This window comes from Oryx dammah, unplaced genomic scaffold (genome assembly GCF_014754425.2).
Source record: "Oryx dammah isolate SB20612 unplaced genomic scaffold, SCBI_Odam_1.1 HiC_scaffold_28, whole genome shotgun sequence".
Lineage (NCBI taxonomy): Eukaryota > Metazoa > Chordata > Mammalia > Artiodactyla > Bovidae > Oryx > Oryx dammah.
The window spans coordinates 65114019-65132549 of NW_024070212.1; the positions used below are offsets into that span (position 1 = coordinate 65114019).

Consider the following 18531-nt stretch of genomic DNA (forward strand, 5'->3'; position numbering starts at 1 on the left):
TGTGTATGTATTGATTCCTCAAAAAATTAAAAATAGAATTAGCATATGATCCAGCAATTTCACTTCCGTGTATGTACCCGAAAGAGTTGAAAGCAGAGTCTTGAAGAGCTATTTGTACACCCACGTTCATAGCAGCATTAATTACAGCAGCCCCAAAGTGGAAGTAACCCAAGTAGCCATCAATGAATGAATGGATAAGCAAAATATTATTCATCCTTAACAAGGAAGGAAATTTTAACATATGCAACAACAGGAATGAACCTTGAGGACATTCTGCTAAGTGAAAAATAAGCCAGTGACAGGACAAATGTGTCGGATTCCATGTATGTGAGGTACAGAGAGTAGTAGTCATTTCAGAAAGACAGAGAGTGAACAGTGTTTCCAGGGACTGAGAGGACAGGGAAGTGGGGAGTTATTGTTCAAAGAGTGTAGAGCTTCAGTTTTGCAAGATGGTAAAAGTTGTAGAGATTGGTTGCACAACAGTACAAATATACTTCACATGTTTGAATTAGACACTTAACGTTAGTTAAGATGGTAAATTTGATATTCTATAAATATACATAACATGGTAAAATACTACTGTGATTAAAAAAAAACTAGAATCCTCCCAATTCCATTTTGTGAAAAAAATAAAAATAAAGTTAGTCACTCAGCTGTGTCCCCATGGACTGCAACCCCATGGACTGTAGCCCACCAGGCTCCTCTGTCCATGGAATTCTCCAGGTAAGAATACTGGAGTGGGTTGCCATGACCTTCTCCAGGGGATCTTCCTGACCCAGGGATTGAACCTGTTGTCTCCTGCAATGCAGGCAGATTCTTTACCATCTGAGCCACCAAAAAAAACCTAAAACGATCCTCCTAACGTCATTTGGTAAAAAAAAAAGTGGTTAATTATATCAAAGTCTGAGCTCTTAAAGCAGTTTGTTTGGTGGGAAAAAGCTCATTAGAAGTCTGGTGTGTGAATTCTAAAGACCTAGCTGGAACTGCCACAGGCCCAGGCTTTGCACATAAATCCTTTTCTCTCTGCTCACTCCTATCTTGACAAAGGCTCCTGAGCTGAGAGGAAGAAAGTCAGCCCTGGGGGTCAGGGCCACACTTGCCAACTAGGACAGCAAAGTTTTTCTCTGATTCTGATTGCAAGTAGGAAATGCAAGGGAGGGTTAGCAATTGTCCTTTAAGTATTTAGATGCCATCTAAGGAAATTAAAACAGAGGCTCAAAAAGAGGTTACAGTAACCCCCAGGAGACATAAAGGTACAGTTCCTCTCAATCAATGCTGAAGTTAGAGGTAGATGGAGATGGGCCCCCCAAACCTTAGTCCTACCGGTAGTTGCTACTTACCAATGAGTAGACACTTACTACCTGTGTGACTGTAGGCAAGTCATTTAACCTCTCTGGGCTTAATTCATCACCTTTACCATGAAGAAATACCCCTTTCTCTATCTAAAAGGTTATTAAAAATGTATCAAAGGAAATTATGTAATAAAATATTTTAAAACTAGTCTAAAGAGATCTCTATATAAATATTAATTCTTGTAGGCTGTGGAGTCTTTGTTTAACAAACGGGGACAGTTGTTTCCCTCTTGTTTGCATAAGAGGGACAAATTAGAGATAACGTATGTAAGCATGTAGCACAGGACTCAGCCCAGAGTAGGTTCTATAAATGATGGCAATATTTTTTACTCACTGCTATTCTCCTCTGAGTGGCCTCCCAGTGAAGGGGGTGGGCCTTGGGCATATATCTGATTTTGCCTGTCCAGCATCTGTTCTCCCTGCCTTCTTCTAAGAGCATCCTATCTGTCTTCAGGTAATTCCCTTCCCTTTCTCAGTCTGTGTGGTTCAGGTATGGTACCCATTTTCCCTCCTTTTCTCCCATCTTTGCCCTGGTCCTCCAGGCTGAACCAGGATATCCCTGGATAATCCACAGTGATTAGTTCAGTGAAGGGCCCAGGACCTGACAATCCAGGATAATGAAACAAAACCCTGGTTGTTTTTTTTTTTTTTTTGCTGGACCCACTGGAGAATAGAAACACTTTTTGATGTCACTTAGATGATAGAATATGTCTCTAACAAGAAGAAAATGAGGCCAATGGAAAGAAAGAAAATCCAAGAAATGGACAAAGTCAGATGACTGACAAACAAATTTGAATACATGAATCCAGTAAAGTGTGAACTGCCCTTGGAGGTTTTAGTTACTTGAACAATAAATATACCACAGCATCCCCACCGTACACGCCCCCCACTTTTTTGCTGAATTTCTGCCACTTGTAATAGAAAGTTTTATTGAATAGAATCGACAGACTTTGAATTTATTCCCTCAGCTTCCACGATCTCCCCTATTTGTCTTCTGGGATGATCTCCATAGCAACACTCACCCTACGTCCAAACTCTTCTCCTTGCTTCACTTCCCGAGGATAGCCGTCAATCAGGAAGCCCTTGGTGTTGCTGAGGTTGGCCACCATGGCCTCCTTCAGGAGCTCCAGAATGATGCCCTGGAGCAGAGGGAGAGCGGTCAGGATCCAGACTCTTCCACAGAGCAGCACTGGAGTTACCAAAGGTCTCCCAACCATCCCATCATGGCAAGGGGGAGAAATGTACTAATTAGATTAACAGTGGATGGCAATGTCCTGTATTTCATCAACTACAAATCTTAGCCCCCCACCACCCAATTTTAATGTCTATGGAACTGGTAGGTATTTTACAATCGGTACTGGGTCAAAGTCTGTTGATGTTTTTTCTTACTGGTAAATTTTAATGGTTAAAGTTTTGGGGGGTTGCCTAAAAATAATGGTATCTTAAATTAGGTGAAATATGGTACTGTATTTCAAGCAGTAGCACTCCTTGAATTAGGCCCAATGGAAGTTTAAAACTAGACAAAACATGGTATAAAATGTGCTTCAGTGTTGATTTTTTTTCCCAGTAAATATTTTGTAAAATTTGACAGGATATGGACTGACTTTAGTAGACTTTCAGTAGACATGAAGTAGCATTTTCTAGCAATATCACTTTGTTAAAAATTTTGATTTAAGTTGTGCTTATAGAAAACAAGGAAGCTACCAGCTACCCAAATGGGGGGAATTCTTTGTGTTCTTTGGGTCCCTGGCTTCCTTTGACTTTCAGCAGGGGCTGGGGAATGCAACTATCACAAAGAGCAGTCAGAATCTATCCCTAGATAATAATGAATTAAATCCTCATGAAGTTTATATTTTAGTGAAAAATTGATACTAGATGAACAAGTAAATATATAAAAATAATCAGAGAAAACTACTAGGAACAAAATTAAAGCAGATCAGAAGAAGCAGATTGTGAGAGGTGCTGTTTTTAGATGGGGTATGCAGGCCTCTTTGATAGACGGTGATATTTAAGTAGAGATCTGGATGAAGTAAAGGAGCAAGCTATATGCATATATGAAAGAAGGGCACTCAGGCTGAGGAAATAGACAATGCAAGGACCCAGAGGCAGGAGCAGTCTGGCCTGTGGGAGGAAGAATGGGGGTGTGGTTTGGGTGAGAGGAAATATGAGAGTCACGGAAAAGAGCATTGGGGAGCAAGCTGGAGTCCAGAGCCGTGGGAAAGTCTCTGGATTTCCTTCAAATTGTGGTGAGGAGCGGTTGGAAGGTTCTGGGAAGGGGGATAAATGTTTTTAAGAAATCACTTTGGCTGCTGTGAAAAGAGTAAACTGTAAGGGAAAAAGAGTGGGCAGAAGGAGGTCTGTTAAGAGGCAACTACAGGACTTCCTTGGTGGTAGAGTTCGATCCCTGGTCCAGGAAGATTCCACTTGCCTTGGAGCAACTAAGCCTGTGCGCCACGACTACTGAAGCCTGTGCGCTCTAGGGCCTTTGAGCCACCACTACTGAGGCCACATGCGGCAACTACTGAAGCTCACAAGCCTAGAGGCTGTGCTGCACCACAAGAGAAGCCACCGCGATGAGAAACCCAAGCACTGCAACAGAGTAGCCCCTACGCGCTGAAACTAGAGAAAGTCCTCAAAAAGCAACGAAGACCCAGTGTAGTCAATATAAATAAACGGATTAATAAATACATCTCCAAAGCTTAAGAAAAAAAGAAAAAGAGAGAAAAGAGACAACTGCAGTGGTCTGTTTCCTTTTTGAGAACCATTCTGGCTTCTAGGTGGGAAACAGACTGTAGCTGGTAACTATAGAGCCTAGTGTGAGAGTTAGTCTGGAAGGGTTGAATGTTTTATGATATCTGTGGCATCCAGCCTCTCAGATATGGATAGTGACTTGAAAACAACAAAAAAAGATATGTAAAAGGGATATTCTTCGGCTACCCAAGGAAGATAACAGATTTCATGTTAATGCCATTATACCTCTCAGAATGAGACCAAGACATTATTTTCTGTTTTTCAGAGGTTTCTAAAGTCCTTTGGACTGCAAAGAGATCAAATCAGTCAATCCTAAAGGAAATCAATCCTGACTATTCATTGGAAGGACTGATGCTGAAGTTGAAGCTACAATAATTTGGCCACCTTATTGGAAGAGCCAACTAATTGGAAAAGACCTTGATGCTGGGAAAGATTGAGGGGAGGAGGAGAAGCAAGCAACAGAGGATGAGATGGTTGGATGGCATCATCAACTCAATGGACATGAGCTTGAGCAAGCTCCAGGAGATGGTGAAGGACAGGGAAGCCTGGCATGCTGCAGTCCACGGGGTCGAAAAGAGCTGGACACGGCTTAGCAACTGAACAACAACAACTAATTCTAGATCTAGGTTCTGCTGCACCAAGATCATTTCTGCTTTGAAGCTTTTAACTCTAAAGCAGGGACCAATTTTAGGAAAAAGTATGAAATAGGTTACATTCAAGGGACTGGCAGAGCAACAAGACAGAAGGAACCTGGGCAACTTGGCCCGGCAGATGGGCCTCTGCTGTGGACCTCCTGCCTGCCTCTGGATTGTTAAAAGAAACAAAATACAGTATTGTCCTTTTTGAGTTTCTTTGTCTCTGAACCTTAGATTAATGGCAACACTTCCAGATCTCTCCCACCAGAGAAGGCAGCTGTTGCTTACTGAGGGCACCAGCTCTCCACGTTCCGTGATGTCTCTGATCAACTTGCTTCTTTCAGATTCTGATGACAGCTCATTCCGCAGGAGCTCGCCAGTCGAGAGATGTGTAAATCCATATTTTTCCGCCAGCTTTCCACACTGTGTGCCTTTGCCAGAGCCTGGGCCACCTAGAAAAGAAGTCACGGATCAGACATCCATTCCGAATCGGGCGCCCTGTTTGGGGCTGTAGTCACACAGTGAGCAGGCTTCAGTGCTTGATCCACCAGTGTGGCCTGAGCCCTGCTGATCTACTGGGGGCCTGTCGGGAGCCACGGATACAGTGGTGAACAGGACACCGACCTCGCCCTCAAAGATTGTGTCCGTGGAGGGCAGAGGGTGTCACAGACAACAGCAGTCACTACAGGTGGCCTAGTGGGGAGCAGTGCAGAGGGCGCAGGGGAGGGTCCACAGTCCCCACTTGGTGGACACACTCAGCAGATAGGTTTCTGGGGCCTTGAATCTGCTCATGTGCAAAGCAGGGACCACAGTGCCTGATATATGGTGACCACTCAACAAAGGCTAGCTGTTACTTTTTGTTTTTGTAATGCAGAAAATAATGCAAGCAATTTTGATTTAATCTAGACACAGGTACTTTATTCACAAATATTTAGATTAATAGCATTTCGCTATATCAAATGAAGAGTACAGCAGTTTGGATAAATCCTGAAACACAGAAACAATTAAGACCCACTGTGACTAACTTTGGGAATTAGGGTGTTGCACCTAAACAAACCACAGTCTTTAATTTGTGGTTGTTAGCCGCTACTTTTAAAATCAGTTGTTTTCAAATTTATGGTTACCAAAGAGGCAAGGTGAGGGGGATAAATTAGGAGTTGGGGATAAACATACACATGCTGCTGCTGCTGCTGCTGCTAAGTCACTTCAGTCATGTCCAACTCTGTGCGACCCCATAGACGGCAGCCCACCAGGCTCCCCCATCCCTGGGATTCTCCAGGCAAGAACACTGGAGCGGGTTGCCATTTCCTTCTCCAATGCATGAAAGTGAAAAGTCAAAGTGAAGTCACTCAGTCGTGTCCAACTCTTAGCGACCCCATGGACTGCAGCCCACCAGGCTCCCCCGTCCATGGGATTCTCCAGGCCAGAGACCGGAGTGGGGTGCCATTGCCCTCTCCACATACACATGCTAGTATATGTAAAATAGATAACCGACAGGACCTACTATATAGCATAAGGACCTCTACTCAATATTTTATAATAACCTATAAGGGAAAAGAATCTGAAAAAGAATCGACAAATATATATGAAAACTGAATCACTGTGCTGTGCACTTGAAACTAGCACAATGTTGTATATCAAATCTACTTCAATAAAGAATGGTTTTCACAAATATCATATATTAATGCATATATATGGAATCTAGAAAGATGGTACTGATGAACCTATGTTCAGGGCAGCAATGGAGACAAAGACACAGAGAACAGACTTATGGACACGGAAGGTGCTGAAAAGGAGAGGGTGGAATGAATGGAGAGGGTAGCATGGAAATATATACACTAACTACGTAAAGTAGATAGCCAGTGAGACCTGGCTGTATGACTCAGGGAACTCAAACAGGGGCTTTGTGACAGTCTAGAAGGGTGGGATGGGGAGGAAGATGGGAGGGAGGTTCAAGAGGGAGAGGACCTATGTATACCTATGGCTGATCTATAGGTATACATAGGTATATGGTATATACCTATATATATAGGGCTTCCCTGGTGGCTCAGAGGGTAAAGCGTCTGCCTGCAATGTGGGAGATCCGGGTTCGATCCCTGGGTCAGGAAGATCCCCTGGAGAAGGAAATGGAAACCCACTCCAGTATTCTTGCCTGGAAAATCCCATGGTTGGAGGAGCCTGGTAGGCTACAGTCCATGGAGTCGCAAAGAGTCAGACACGACTAAGCAACGTCACTTTCACTTTCATGTATATATATACATATATATGTATATACCTATGTATACCCATGGGTATATGGCAGAAACCAATAAATACTGTAGTTTTCCTTCAACTAGAAATTAAAACAAGATTCAAAGAGAAAAAAAAGTTTTCATTTTTAAATAATCATAAAGTTACAGATGAGTTATGAGTACAAAGAACTTTTTGAAACATTTGAGAATCAGCTGCCAACCTGATACCTCATCGTTAGAGAACACTTTAACGTCATTTCCTCCAGACAAGGAGCGAAGCACATCCTCCTACATAACTACATCTCTGGAGCTTATTCACATGTCAATGGAATTGTCCCAGTCGTCTCAATAATGTCCTCTGAAGCCCCTGGGTCAAGTTTAGAATCACATGCTGCCTTTAGTTGTCATGTCTTCTGGTCTTCTTCCGTATGGGCCAGTTCCTCTGTATTTCATTGACACGTTGGAAGATTATAAATAGTTATTTTACAGAATGTCCGTCAGCATGAATTTTTCTATTGTTTTCTAGCTACTAATACTCAGGATCTCCCATATTCCTTTGATGAACATTACATCCTGATTATTTCCTTGTTTCCCCCACCAAGTTGCAAGATTTTACACCTTAAAAAATATTAATAGCTAACTTTTGCCAAGCGCTTACTGTACTGGTCACTGTTCTAAGCACTTTATGTGTATTAATTTTAAATAATCTGAAGAGAGGCAGACATTGGTATTATTCCCATTTTACAGATGGGGAAGTAGAGTCACAAAGAAGTTAACTGCCTTAGGTGGCATGGGTAAGTAAATAGCACGTCTAGGATTTGAAGCCTGAACTCTGGCTCTGAGAGGTGTTCCCTCCTCATTTGGCTGCTGCGCCCAGGTTTACCTGCCACGTTTCAGGTCCTCTTGCTCTTAGTGTACAGCAGGCATCTTGCCTCTGTGTGGGGTAGAGGGTGAGACTTTGGGGTCCAGCAGACCCATGAGCAGGATGATTTGCCTGAAAAGCGTGTCACTTCCGAGCTGCAGAGCATTCTGTGGCTTTCCTTTCTCCAACTGCTTAGAGTGGCATTTGTAGCTTCTAGGAGCTAGTTTCATTCAGCCTCTCTAACTTTTTTCTACATTTCTTATCCTCACCCAACATTGACCTGTCCAACCACAGACTGTCCTTTCATCAAGACATACTTGAAAAAACACTTTTCTAATTGTGAGATGATTGCAGATTCACATTTGTAAGAATGATATAGAGAGATCCCATGAATCCTTTACCGTTTCCCCTAGTGGTGACATTTTCCACAACTACATCACATCACAATATCACAACCAGAGTGTTAGCACTGATGTAATACAGAAGCAGAACATTCCCATCAGTGCCAGAGTCCCTTATGCTGTCCTCTTATAGCCACACCCACTTTCCTCTACACACACAACCCCCCATCCTTAACCTCTGGCAACCACTAAATCTGTACATAATTTTGTCATTTTGAGAAAATTGTATCAGTGAAACCATAGGCATCAAGATATAGTTTTCCAATGTGTTTTTGCTCTTCCCCTCAGCCTGGATGGCTTCCACTTTCTACTCTATCAGGATTCTCTTCATCCCACGGGTCTGGATCCAATGTTTCCCCCTTCCAGCAGGAATCAGCCTGTCCATCTCACCTCTCCTGGGGTGAGTGATGTAACCCCCACTTGGGTGCCCTTGGCCTGTCCTACACTTGGTCTAGGTCTTCCACTAGACCTTCTGCCCCACAGCATCTACACAGTACCTGGCCATGGTAGGTGCTTCTTAATGCTTGGAGGATTCCCCGGTTAAAAGGAAATATGTAACACTGAAATGTAAAACATGATTGAGGTTTTAGCGTGGTAGGGAGCGCTTGCAACTTGTTCTGTAATTTTCCCGTCTGGCCTCTCTTCATTTTCAAAACTCCTTTCTCGGAACAACTGGCAACAAACCTCTTGAGGGGCAATACTTGTGGCCCCTCATTAGTGGAAGGGCCTCTCACTCCCTCTCTTTTGCCTTGGCAGCGAATCCAGGAAACGTCCACGCTTTGACTTCTGCTCATTTGTAGAGCTGCTCTTGACCAAATGGGAAGGGTTCAGAGCACTCGCCGTATTGTCATGGTGGCCGAGATGTGCTAGGAAAACAGCAATTACAGAGGCTTGAAAAAATAATGCAGACCACTTAGCAGGAGAGGCTGATTGCCAGCTGATGCTGGCAGCACCATGACTCCTGAGATAACAGGGATGGAGAAGGAACAGGGAGGGCCACTCTGGGCAGAAGTGCTTCCAGATAAGGAGGGAGGGAAACAAAGGGCCAGGCTCTGGCAGCACCCCAGAGGGCCTCTGTGGCTGGATTTACCTAGAGACTCTCTTGAGGATGGCTGGAAGCCAGTCATGTGGAAAAAGATATTTTCAGCCTTGGCTTATAAGGCAAAAATGCTGCATTTCAATTATTTTCTTCTTTCAGCATCCTCCTAATTTGACTATTATAATTTTTGTTCCTCTCAAATGTTATTTAATAAATCTTGACACAAAGGCAATTAAAACATCTTCAGCTCAAATTAACCACAGCTGTGTGTGAAACAGCAGCCGCTGCTCCAGTTAGAAACTTCCGTGGGAGCAACAGCTGCAAATTCTTAACATTCTTTGGGCAAATGGGGCAGGCACAGTGGAATTTTAAGTAATCTCCACAATGGTTTGATTTTTCCCGCGGCTCCAAACCAGGGAACAAAGTGATTTTTATCACTGCCGTGAAGGCACCAAAGCTGCTGGGAGATGTTGGAATTTTCATAGGCTGTCACTGACATTTCTTTGAGGGCTTCACTTATGACATTGAAATAAAAAACAATGGAGCCTTGATATCCTTCCAGGATAATTTGTTACATGAGGCAAACTCTTCTGAAGTGATTTTCACATATCTGAACAAGTGGGCTGCATTCTCTCCTGATGAGATGACTGACAGGAGATGGGGAGCTGTCACATTTGTCATCCCGCTGATTTTTCCTGTATCATTATTCAGGCTTAATCCCTGAACAAACGGATACACAAAATACTGCATGGTGTGATTCACAAAGGCAGCCTGGGCTAGGAGGTTCCATATTAAAAGTGTCTGTCAACACTTTTAAAAAAAGAAAAGGTGAAAAATCTTTATTCTCAACCACCAATGTAATTTAAATTTTTTTCCATGTGAGGCCAAAGGTGCTATATTGCGAGAAGTGCAAATGCTGTGAACCTCCACTTCACAGCTCAGTGTATCCCTTCCCCTTCCCCAATGGCTCAGTGGATAAAGAACTTGCCTGCGAATGCAGGAGACACAGGAGCCGTGGGTTTGATCTCCGAGTCCGGAAGATCCCCTGGAGGAGGAAATGGCAACCCACTCCAGTATTCTTGCCTGGAAAATCCCATGGACAGAAGAGCCTGGCAGGCTACGGTCCGTGGGATCACAAAGGGTTGACACGACTGAGTGACTAACACAACAGCAACACAACGCTGCACCGAGGAAAGGGGAGTGTCTGCAGGAGACCCGGGAGCCAAGGGCCACAGCTGGCCTCGCTTTCCTGCCTTCGCCTTGGTACCTGGTGTTCTGCAGAACTGAAACAAGTTGCGTCATGCCAGCATGTCCACCTCAGCCACCTTCTCCAGGGCGCTTTCCATCTTGAGGGGCAATACTCTCAGGGGACACCTCCTGCATTCATTAGTGGGGCTCCCTGCAGGAGAAGACCTGCCTCCTAAGCGACTTTGCAGGGTGGTTGGCTTTATGATGAAAAGAATGAAATGGCAAAGCTGGTGTGTTAGAGCCCATTCTGTGCTCAGGAAGAAAGTAAATGATGATGTCAGGTTGATCATTAGTTCACTTCAATACAGTCGGTCAGTTGTGTCCAGCTCTTTGCGACCCCACGGACTGCAGCACACCAGGCTTCCCTGTCTATGACCAACTCCTGGAGCTTATTCAAACTCATGTTCATTGAGTCGGTGATGGCATCCAACCATCTCATCCTCTGTCATCCCCTTCTCTTCCTGCCTTTAATCTTTCCCAGCATCAGGGTCTTTTACAATAAGTCAGTTCTTCGCATCAGGTGGCCGAAGCATTGGAGCTTCAGCTTCAGCATGAGGCCTTCCAATGAATATTCAGGATTGATTTCCTTTAAGATTGATTGGTTGGATCTCCTTGCAGTCCAAGGGACTCTCAAGTCTTCTCCAACACCACAGTTCAAAAGCATCAATTCTTCAGCGCTCAGCTTTCTTCACAGTCCAACTCTCACATCCATACATGACCACTGGAAAGACCTTAGCCTTAACTAGATGGTCCTTTGTCAGCAAAGCAATATCTCTGCTTTTTAACATGCTGTCTAGGTTGGTCATAGCTTTTCTTCCAAGGAACAAACGTCTTTTAATTTCATGGCTGCAGTCACCATCTGTAGTGATTTTGGAGCCCAAGAAAATAAAGTCTCTCACTGTTTCAATTGCTTCATCCAGCCTGGGGTTTCTCATGATGTACTCTGCATATAAGTTAAAAAAGCAGGGTGACAATATACAGCCTTGATGTACTCCTTTCCCAGTTTGGGACCAGTGTGTTGTTCCATGTCCAGTTCTAACTTGCTTCTTGACCTGCATACAGATTTCTCAGGAGACAGGTAAGGTGGTCTGGTATTCCCATCTCTTGAAGAATTTTCCACAATTTGTTGTGATCTACACAGTCGAAGTGCTTCCCTGTGGCTCAGAGCTTAAAGTGTCTGCCTCCAATGCGAGAGACCCGGGTTCGATTCCTGGGTCAGGAAGATCCCCTGGAGAAGGAGATGGTAACCCACTCCAGTATTCTTGCCTGGTGAATCTCATGGACGGAGAAGCCTGGTAGGCTACAGTCTACGGGGTCGCAAAGAGTTGGACACGACTGAGAGACTTCACTTCACTTCACACAGTCAAAGGCTTTGGCATAGTCAATAAAGAAGAAGTAGAATTTTTTCTGGAATTCTCTTGCTTTTCCAATGGATGTTGGCAACTTGATCTCTGGTTCCTCTAAATCCAGCTTGAACACCTGGAAGTTTCACGGTTCACATACTGTTGACGCCTGGCTGGGAGAATTTTGAGCATTACTTTGCTAGCGTGTGAGATGAATGCAATTGTGTGATAGTCTGAACATTTTTTGGCATTGCCCTTCTTTGGGATTGAAATGAAAACTGACTTTTTCCAGTCCTGTGGCCACTGCTGAGTTTTCTATATTTGCTGGCATATTGAGTGTGGCACTTTCACAGCATCATCTTTTAGGACTTGAAGCAACTCAGCTGGCCCACTTGACTTTGCATTCCAGGATGTCTGGCTCTAGGTGGGTGATCACACCGTCATGGTTATCTGGGTCATGAAGATCTTTTTTTGTATAGTTCTGTGTATTCTTGCCACCTCTTCTTAATATCTTCTGCTTCTCTTAAGTCCACATTGTTTCTGTCCTTTGTTGTGCCCATCTTTGCATGAAATGTTCCCTTGGTATCTCTAATTTTCTTGAGGAGATCTCTAGTCTTTCCCATTCTATTGTTTCCCTCTATTTCTTTGCATTGATCACTGAGGAAGCCTTTCTTATCTCTCCTTGCTATTCTTTGGAACTCTGCATTCAAATGGGTATGTCTTTCCTTTTCTTTCTTTCTTTTTTTTTTCTATTTTAAATTTTTATTTTTACTTTATTTTGCTTTACAATACTGTATTAGTTTTGCCATACATTGACATGAATCCGCCACGGGTGTACATGAGTTCCCAATCCTGAACCCCCCTCCCACCTCCCACCCCATATCATCTCTCTGGATCTTCCCCGTGTACCAGAGAATGGCACTGAAACATGTACACTATCATGTAAGAAACGAATCGCCAGTCTATGTTTGATGCAGGCTACAGGATGTCTTTCCTTTTCTACTTTGCCTTTAGTTTCTTTTCTTTTCTCAGCTATTTGTAATTCGCCAAACAGCATAATAATTAGCTGAATCCCAAATACAAACAAACACATGGATGTAGTTTCTATTATACTTAACAATCTTTTGAGTAGTAATGGTGTAAAGCAGACAATGGTGTCCCTGGTTGAGATTTTATTGTATCCTGGTAAATGTAGGATAGCAAGGAGATCAATCCAGTCAATCCTGAAGGAAATCAAAACTGAACATTCATTGGAAGGACTGATGATGAAGCCAAGGCTCCAATACTCTGGCCACTTGATGCAAAGAGCTGACTCACTGGAAAAGACCCTGATGCTGTAGAAGATTGAAGGCAAGAGGAGAAAAGGGTAGCAGAGGATGAGATGGTTGGATAGAATCACTGACTCAAAGGACATGAAGTTGGGCAAACTCTGGGAGATAGAGAGGGACAGGGAGGCCTGGCATGCTGCAGTTCATGGTGTTGCAAGGAGTCGGACATGACTTAGTGACTGAACAACAACAGTAACAAGAAGAGGTCCCTCATGTTTTTAGCTCTTCCTGAGTTACATCTGATTTCAGTGTTGACCATCTGATGACGTCCATGTGTAAACTCTTCTCTTGTGTTTTTGGAAGAGGGTGTTTGCATTCTCTTGGCAAAACTCTATTAGCCTTTGCCCTGCTTCATTCCGTATTCCAAGGCCAAATTTGCCTGTTATAAGCTCTATACAGTCAGCAAAAACAAGACTGGGAGCTGACTGTGGCTCAGATCATGAACTCCTTATTGCCAAATTCAGACTGAAATTGAAGAAAGTAGAGAAAACCAGTAGACCATTCAAGTATGACCTAAATCAAATCCCTTATAATTATACAGGGAAGTGACAAATAGATTTAAGGGACTAGATCTGATAGATAGAGTGCCTGATGAACTATGGATGGAGGTTCGTGACATTGTACAGGAGACAGGGATCAAGACCATCCCCATGGAAAAGAAATGCAAAAAAGCAAAATGGCTGTCTGGGGAGGCCTTACAAATAGCTGTGAAAAGAAGAGAAGCAAAAAGCAAAGGAGAAAAGGAAAGATATAAGCATCTGAATGCAGAGTTCCAAAGAATAGCAAGAAGAGATAAGAAAGCCTTCCTTAGCAATCAGTGCAAAGAAATAGAGGCAAACAACAGAATGGGAAAGACTAGAGATCTCTTCAAGAAAATGAGAGATACCAAGGGAACATTTCATGCAAAGATGAGCTTGATAAAGGACAGAAATGGTCTGGACCTAACAGAGGCAGAAGATATTAAGAAGAGGTGGCAAGAGTACACAGAAGAACGGTACAGAAAAGATCTTCACGACCAGATAATCACGATGGTGTGATCACTCATCTAGAGCCAGACATCTTGGAATGTGAAGTCAAGTGGGCCTTAGAAAGCATCACTATGAACAAAGCTAGTGGAGGTGATGGAATGCCAGTAGAGCTATTTCAAATCCTGAAAGATGATGCTGTGAAAGTGCTGCACTCAATATGCCAGCAAATGTGGAAAACTCAGCAGTGGCCACAGGACTGGAAAAGGTCAGTTTTCATTCCAATCCCAAAGAAAGGCAATGCCAAAGAATGCTCAAACTACTGTACAGTTGCACTCATCTCACACGCTAGTAAAGTAATGCTCAAAATTCTCCAAGCCAAGCTTTAGCAATACATGAACCGTGAACTTCCTGATGTTCAAGCTGGTTTTAGAAAAGGCAGAGGAACCAGAGATCAAATTGCCAACAACCGCTGGATCACTGAAAAAGCAAGAGAGTTCCAGAAAAACGTCTATTTCTGATTTATTGACTATGCCAAAGCTTTTGACTGTGTGGATCACAATAAACTGCAGAAAATTCTTCAAGAGATGGCTATACCAGACCACCTGACCTGCCTCTTGAGAAACCTGTATGCAAGTCAGGAAGCAACAGTTAAAACTGGACGTGGAACAACAGACTGGTTCCAAATAGGAAAAGGAGTACGTCAAGGCTGTATATTGTCACCCTGCTTATTTAACTTCTATGCAGAGTACATCATGAGAAACGCTGGACTGGAAGAAACACAAGCTGGAATCAAGATTGCCGGGAGAAATATCAGTAACCTCAGATATGCAGATGACACCACCCTTATGGGAGAAAGTGAAGAGGAACTAAAAATCCTCTCGATGAAAGTGAAAGCAGAGAGTGAAAAAGTTGGCTTAAAGCTCAATATTCAGAAAACGAAGATCATGGCATCTGGTCCTATCACTTCATGGGAAATAGATGGGGAAACAGTGGAAACAGTCAGACTTTATTTTTTTGGGCTCCAAAATCACTGCAGATGGTGACTGCAGCCATGAAATTAAAAGATGCTTACTCCTTGGAAGGAAAGTTGACCAACCTAGATAGCATATTAAAAAGCAGAGACATTACTTTGCCAACAAAGGTCCATCTAGTCAAGGCTATGGTTTTTCCAGCAGTCATGTATGGATGTGAGAGTTGGACTGTGAAGAAAGCTGAGCTCCGAAGAATTGAAGCTTTTGAACTGTGATATTGGAGAAGACTCTTGAGAATCCCTTGGACTGCAAGGAGATCCAACCAGTCCATCCTAAAGGAGATCAGTCCTGGGTGTTCTTTGGAAGGAATGATGCTAAAGCTTAAACTCCAGTATTTTGGCCACCTCACGCGAAGAGTTGACTCATTGGAAAAGACTCTGATGCTGGGAGGGATTGAGGGCAGGAGGAGAAGGGGACGAGAGGATGAGATGGCTGGATGGCATCACCGACTCAATGGACATGAGTTTGAGTGAACTCCGGGAGATGGTGATGGACAGGGAGGCCTGATGTGCTGCGATTCATGGGCTCACAAAGAGTCAGACATGAATGAGTGACTGGACTTAGTTACATCTGCAGGGCTTCATCTACATCAAGGTTGGAATCAAACATAATCCAACAACAGGGATGGGGACTAGCCACCACTCTGAGATGTCCAGACCACTTACAGGAAATTAAGATACATACTAATGTGTGCATTTACACATACAGACACATATATGTATACATATACTTATATTTATATGGCTGTACATGAACAAATATATATATCTGGTTTGGAAAGCTCATAACGTTTATATTTTCAAGGCAAAGCAGAGGGGACAGCATTCCACAGGTTCTAATGTCATCAGCAATGTTCTTTAGGCCTTAATTCCCATCTCACCCCAGCCTCAGGGTTCTTTAAACCTCTTCAGCACCAATGACCTTCATTACTAACCCAATTTTAGCTCCTCTTTGATGTGGCTGAACCTAGGAGTGCATCATTACTTGGGTCTGTCCTCCCACTCCGCTCACATCTTGCTCTCCCAGTCTCTTTTCCCTTGACCTCTGATTGTTTCCCTGGTGGCTCAGATGGTAAAGAATCTGCCTGCAATGCAGGAGACCAGGTTCAATCCCTGAATCAGGAAGATCCCCTGGGGAAGTGAGTGGCAATCCACTCTAGTATTCTTGCCTGGAGAATTTCATAGAAAGAGGAGCCTGGCAGGCTACAATCTGTGGGGACATGACTGAGTGACTAATACTTTGACTTCTCAACTTGTCTTCTGTTCACACTGTGACCTCAGCAAGTTGGTCTGTTCCCTTGGGGCTCCATTTCCTGACCAGCTGGGTTCCAGAGCCATTCTCGTAACTCTGAATCTTTTACACCCTTTGAATTCTATTGTGACTGTGATGAGAACCACCAGCCTGCTCTCTGCCCAGCCTACCATTTACTTGACTTGTGTCTACTCTGGGTTGCTAAGAATTCCCCAAGAAAGTCAGAGCCAACTGGGTTTATATCTATCTTCATAAAATCTCTTAATGTTTCTTGACAGATATATTCCTCTTTTTCTGATACCAAATTTGATGTCCACAGATAAATTCTAATATATCTCCCCATTGTCCTCAAATCCTCAAACATATTTTCATTTTTCTCATTTTTAATAGGCATTTCAGTCCTTCTATTATTCACTATTAAGGTGAAGACTATCTTCTTTCCTCAACATTTTCAAAATGTGTATCTTTATCCTTTGTTCTCCATCTCTCCTTTCTCTCATTTGGAAGCTATCATACAACTATTTGGGCTTCCTAGGTGCTGCCAGTGGTAAAGAACCCACCTGCCAATTCAGGAGACATTGAGAGATGTGGGTTTGATTCCTGGGTTGGGAAGATGCCCTGGAGGAGGGCATGGTAACTACTCCAGTATTCTTGCCTGGACAATCCCATAGACAGAGGAACCTGGTGGGCTATAGTCCACTGGGTAGCAAAGAGTTGGACACGACTGAAATGGCTTAGCATGCATTCAAACAATTAGTTAGCTCGAAGGCTAACTTTTCTGCTTTGGCTCTTATAGCACTTCAGCGTTTTCTGTCATAGTGTTTTCATAGGATATAGTATCTATCTATTTATAGTTTACTTAAAGTCTGTCTTCCATATTAGACTCTACAACATGGGTATACTTGCTTACCACAGTGCCCCAACATAGTGCTTGAAACACAAATGTCTACTGTATAATGTCATCCTCTTTTTTCTCTTTGTAAATTTTATTTTTCTGTGTTTATTTACATGGCTGCACTGGGTCTTAGTGGTGCCACTTGGACCCTCAGTTGGATCATGTGGGATCTAGTTCCCCAACCAGGGATTGAACCCACGCCCCCTGCATTGGGAGTACAGAGACACAACCACTGGACTACCAGGGATGTCTCAGGTGTCTACTTTTTAATAATGGCTGAAATAGTAAATAATTTAATGATGAATGGATCCTCTCCTCCTGCCTGCTCCAAAAACCCAAATCTTCTCTTTCTTGTCCATATTAAACTTACTACTCTGTTAGCACTATCTCTTCTGTAAACAACATACTTAGTTCTTCCCAATCCAAATAAAAATATTTCCACCATTGTCTGTATGTATGCTCTAGTTGTCTCCACATTCTTTCCTCTTTTTTTTTCCAGTAGCCTGAAACTGTCCAATTCAATTTCCTCCTTTTTTATTGACTCCCTAATCTCTTGCAAGCTACTTTCTCTTCTCATTACTCTCTGAAATTGATCTTTTAAAGTTCAACAGCAAGAACTTCCCTGGTGGTCCAGTGGTGAAGAACCCACCTTTCAACGCAGGGGACTCAGGTTTGATCCCTGGTCAGGGAACTAAGATCCCAACACGCTGAGGGGGATCAAAGCCCAAGCACCATAACTAAGACTTGACGTGGCCTAAGTAAACAAATATAAACAAATAGAGTTCAACAGTAATTGCATAATTGTCATATTCAATGATCCTCTTCTAGACTTTACTGTCTTTGACTCTTTAGTAGCATTTAACATCACTGATAAACAGCTTAAAAATCGCTTTTCCCATGACTTCCAGACACATAATTTGCCCATGTTCTCTCCTTTCCTTTGCCAGCTAGAAGCTCACAGAGAGCAGAAATTGCTTTATTTATGTTGGTCTCCCCAGGGAACCTTGGGAAGCATCACTGGCAATTGTTGATGAATTGAAGTCTAGGAGACCTGTGGTCCCATGGCAGTGCCATCTACACTCCTTTTCACACTGAAGGAACTCGGGATCAAAGGACTTGAGTTCTAGGTTCACACCCTAGACCTTTATCTGGTGAGATGACTTTAATGGAGTCACTTGTCCTCTCTGAGCTTCAGC

General features: G+C 43.2%; 1 protein-coding gene across 1 annotated transcript in view; it reads right to left on the reverse strand.

Annotated features, from left to right (window-relative positions):
* The window catches only part of AK5 (adenylate kinase 5), a 261478-nt gene that overhangs the window by 27330 nt on the left and 215617 nt on the right, over positions 1-18531 (reverse strand). Inside the window, exons 11-12 of the mRNA XM_040232542.1 lie at positions 5027-5190; positions 2375-2491 (exon numbers count right to left, since the gene is read on the reverse strand). Of these exons, the coding sequence (XP_040088476.1) occupies positions 2375-2491; positions 5027-5190 (281 nt within the window). The remainder of the gene's footprint in view (positions 1-2374; positions 2492-5026; positions 5191-18531) is intronic.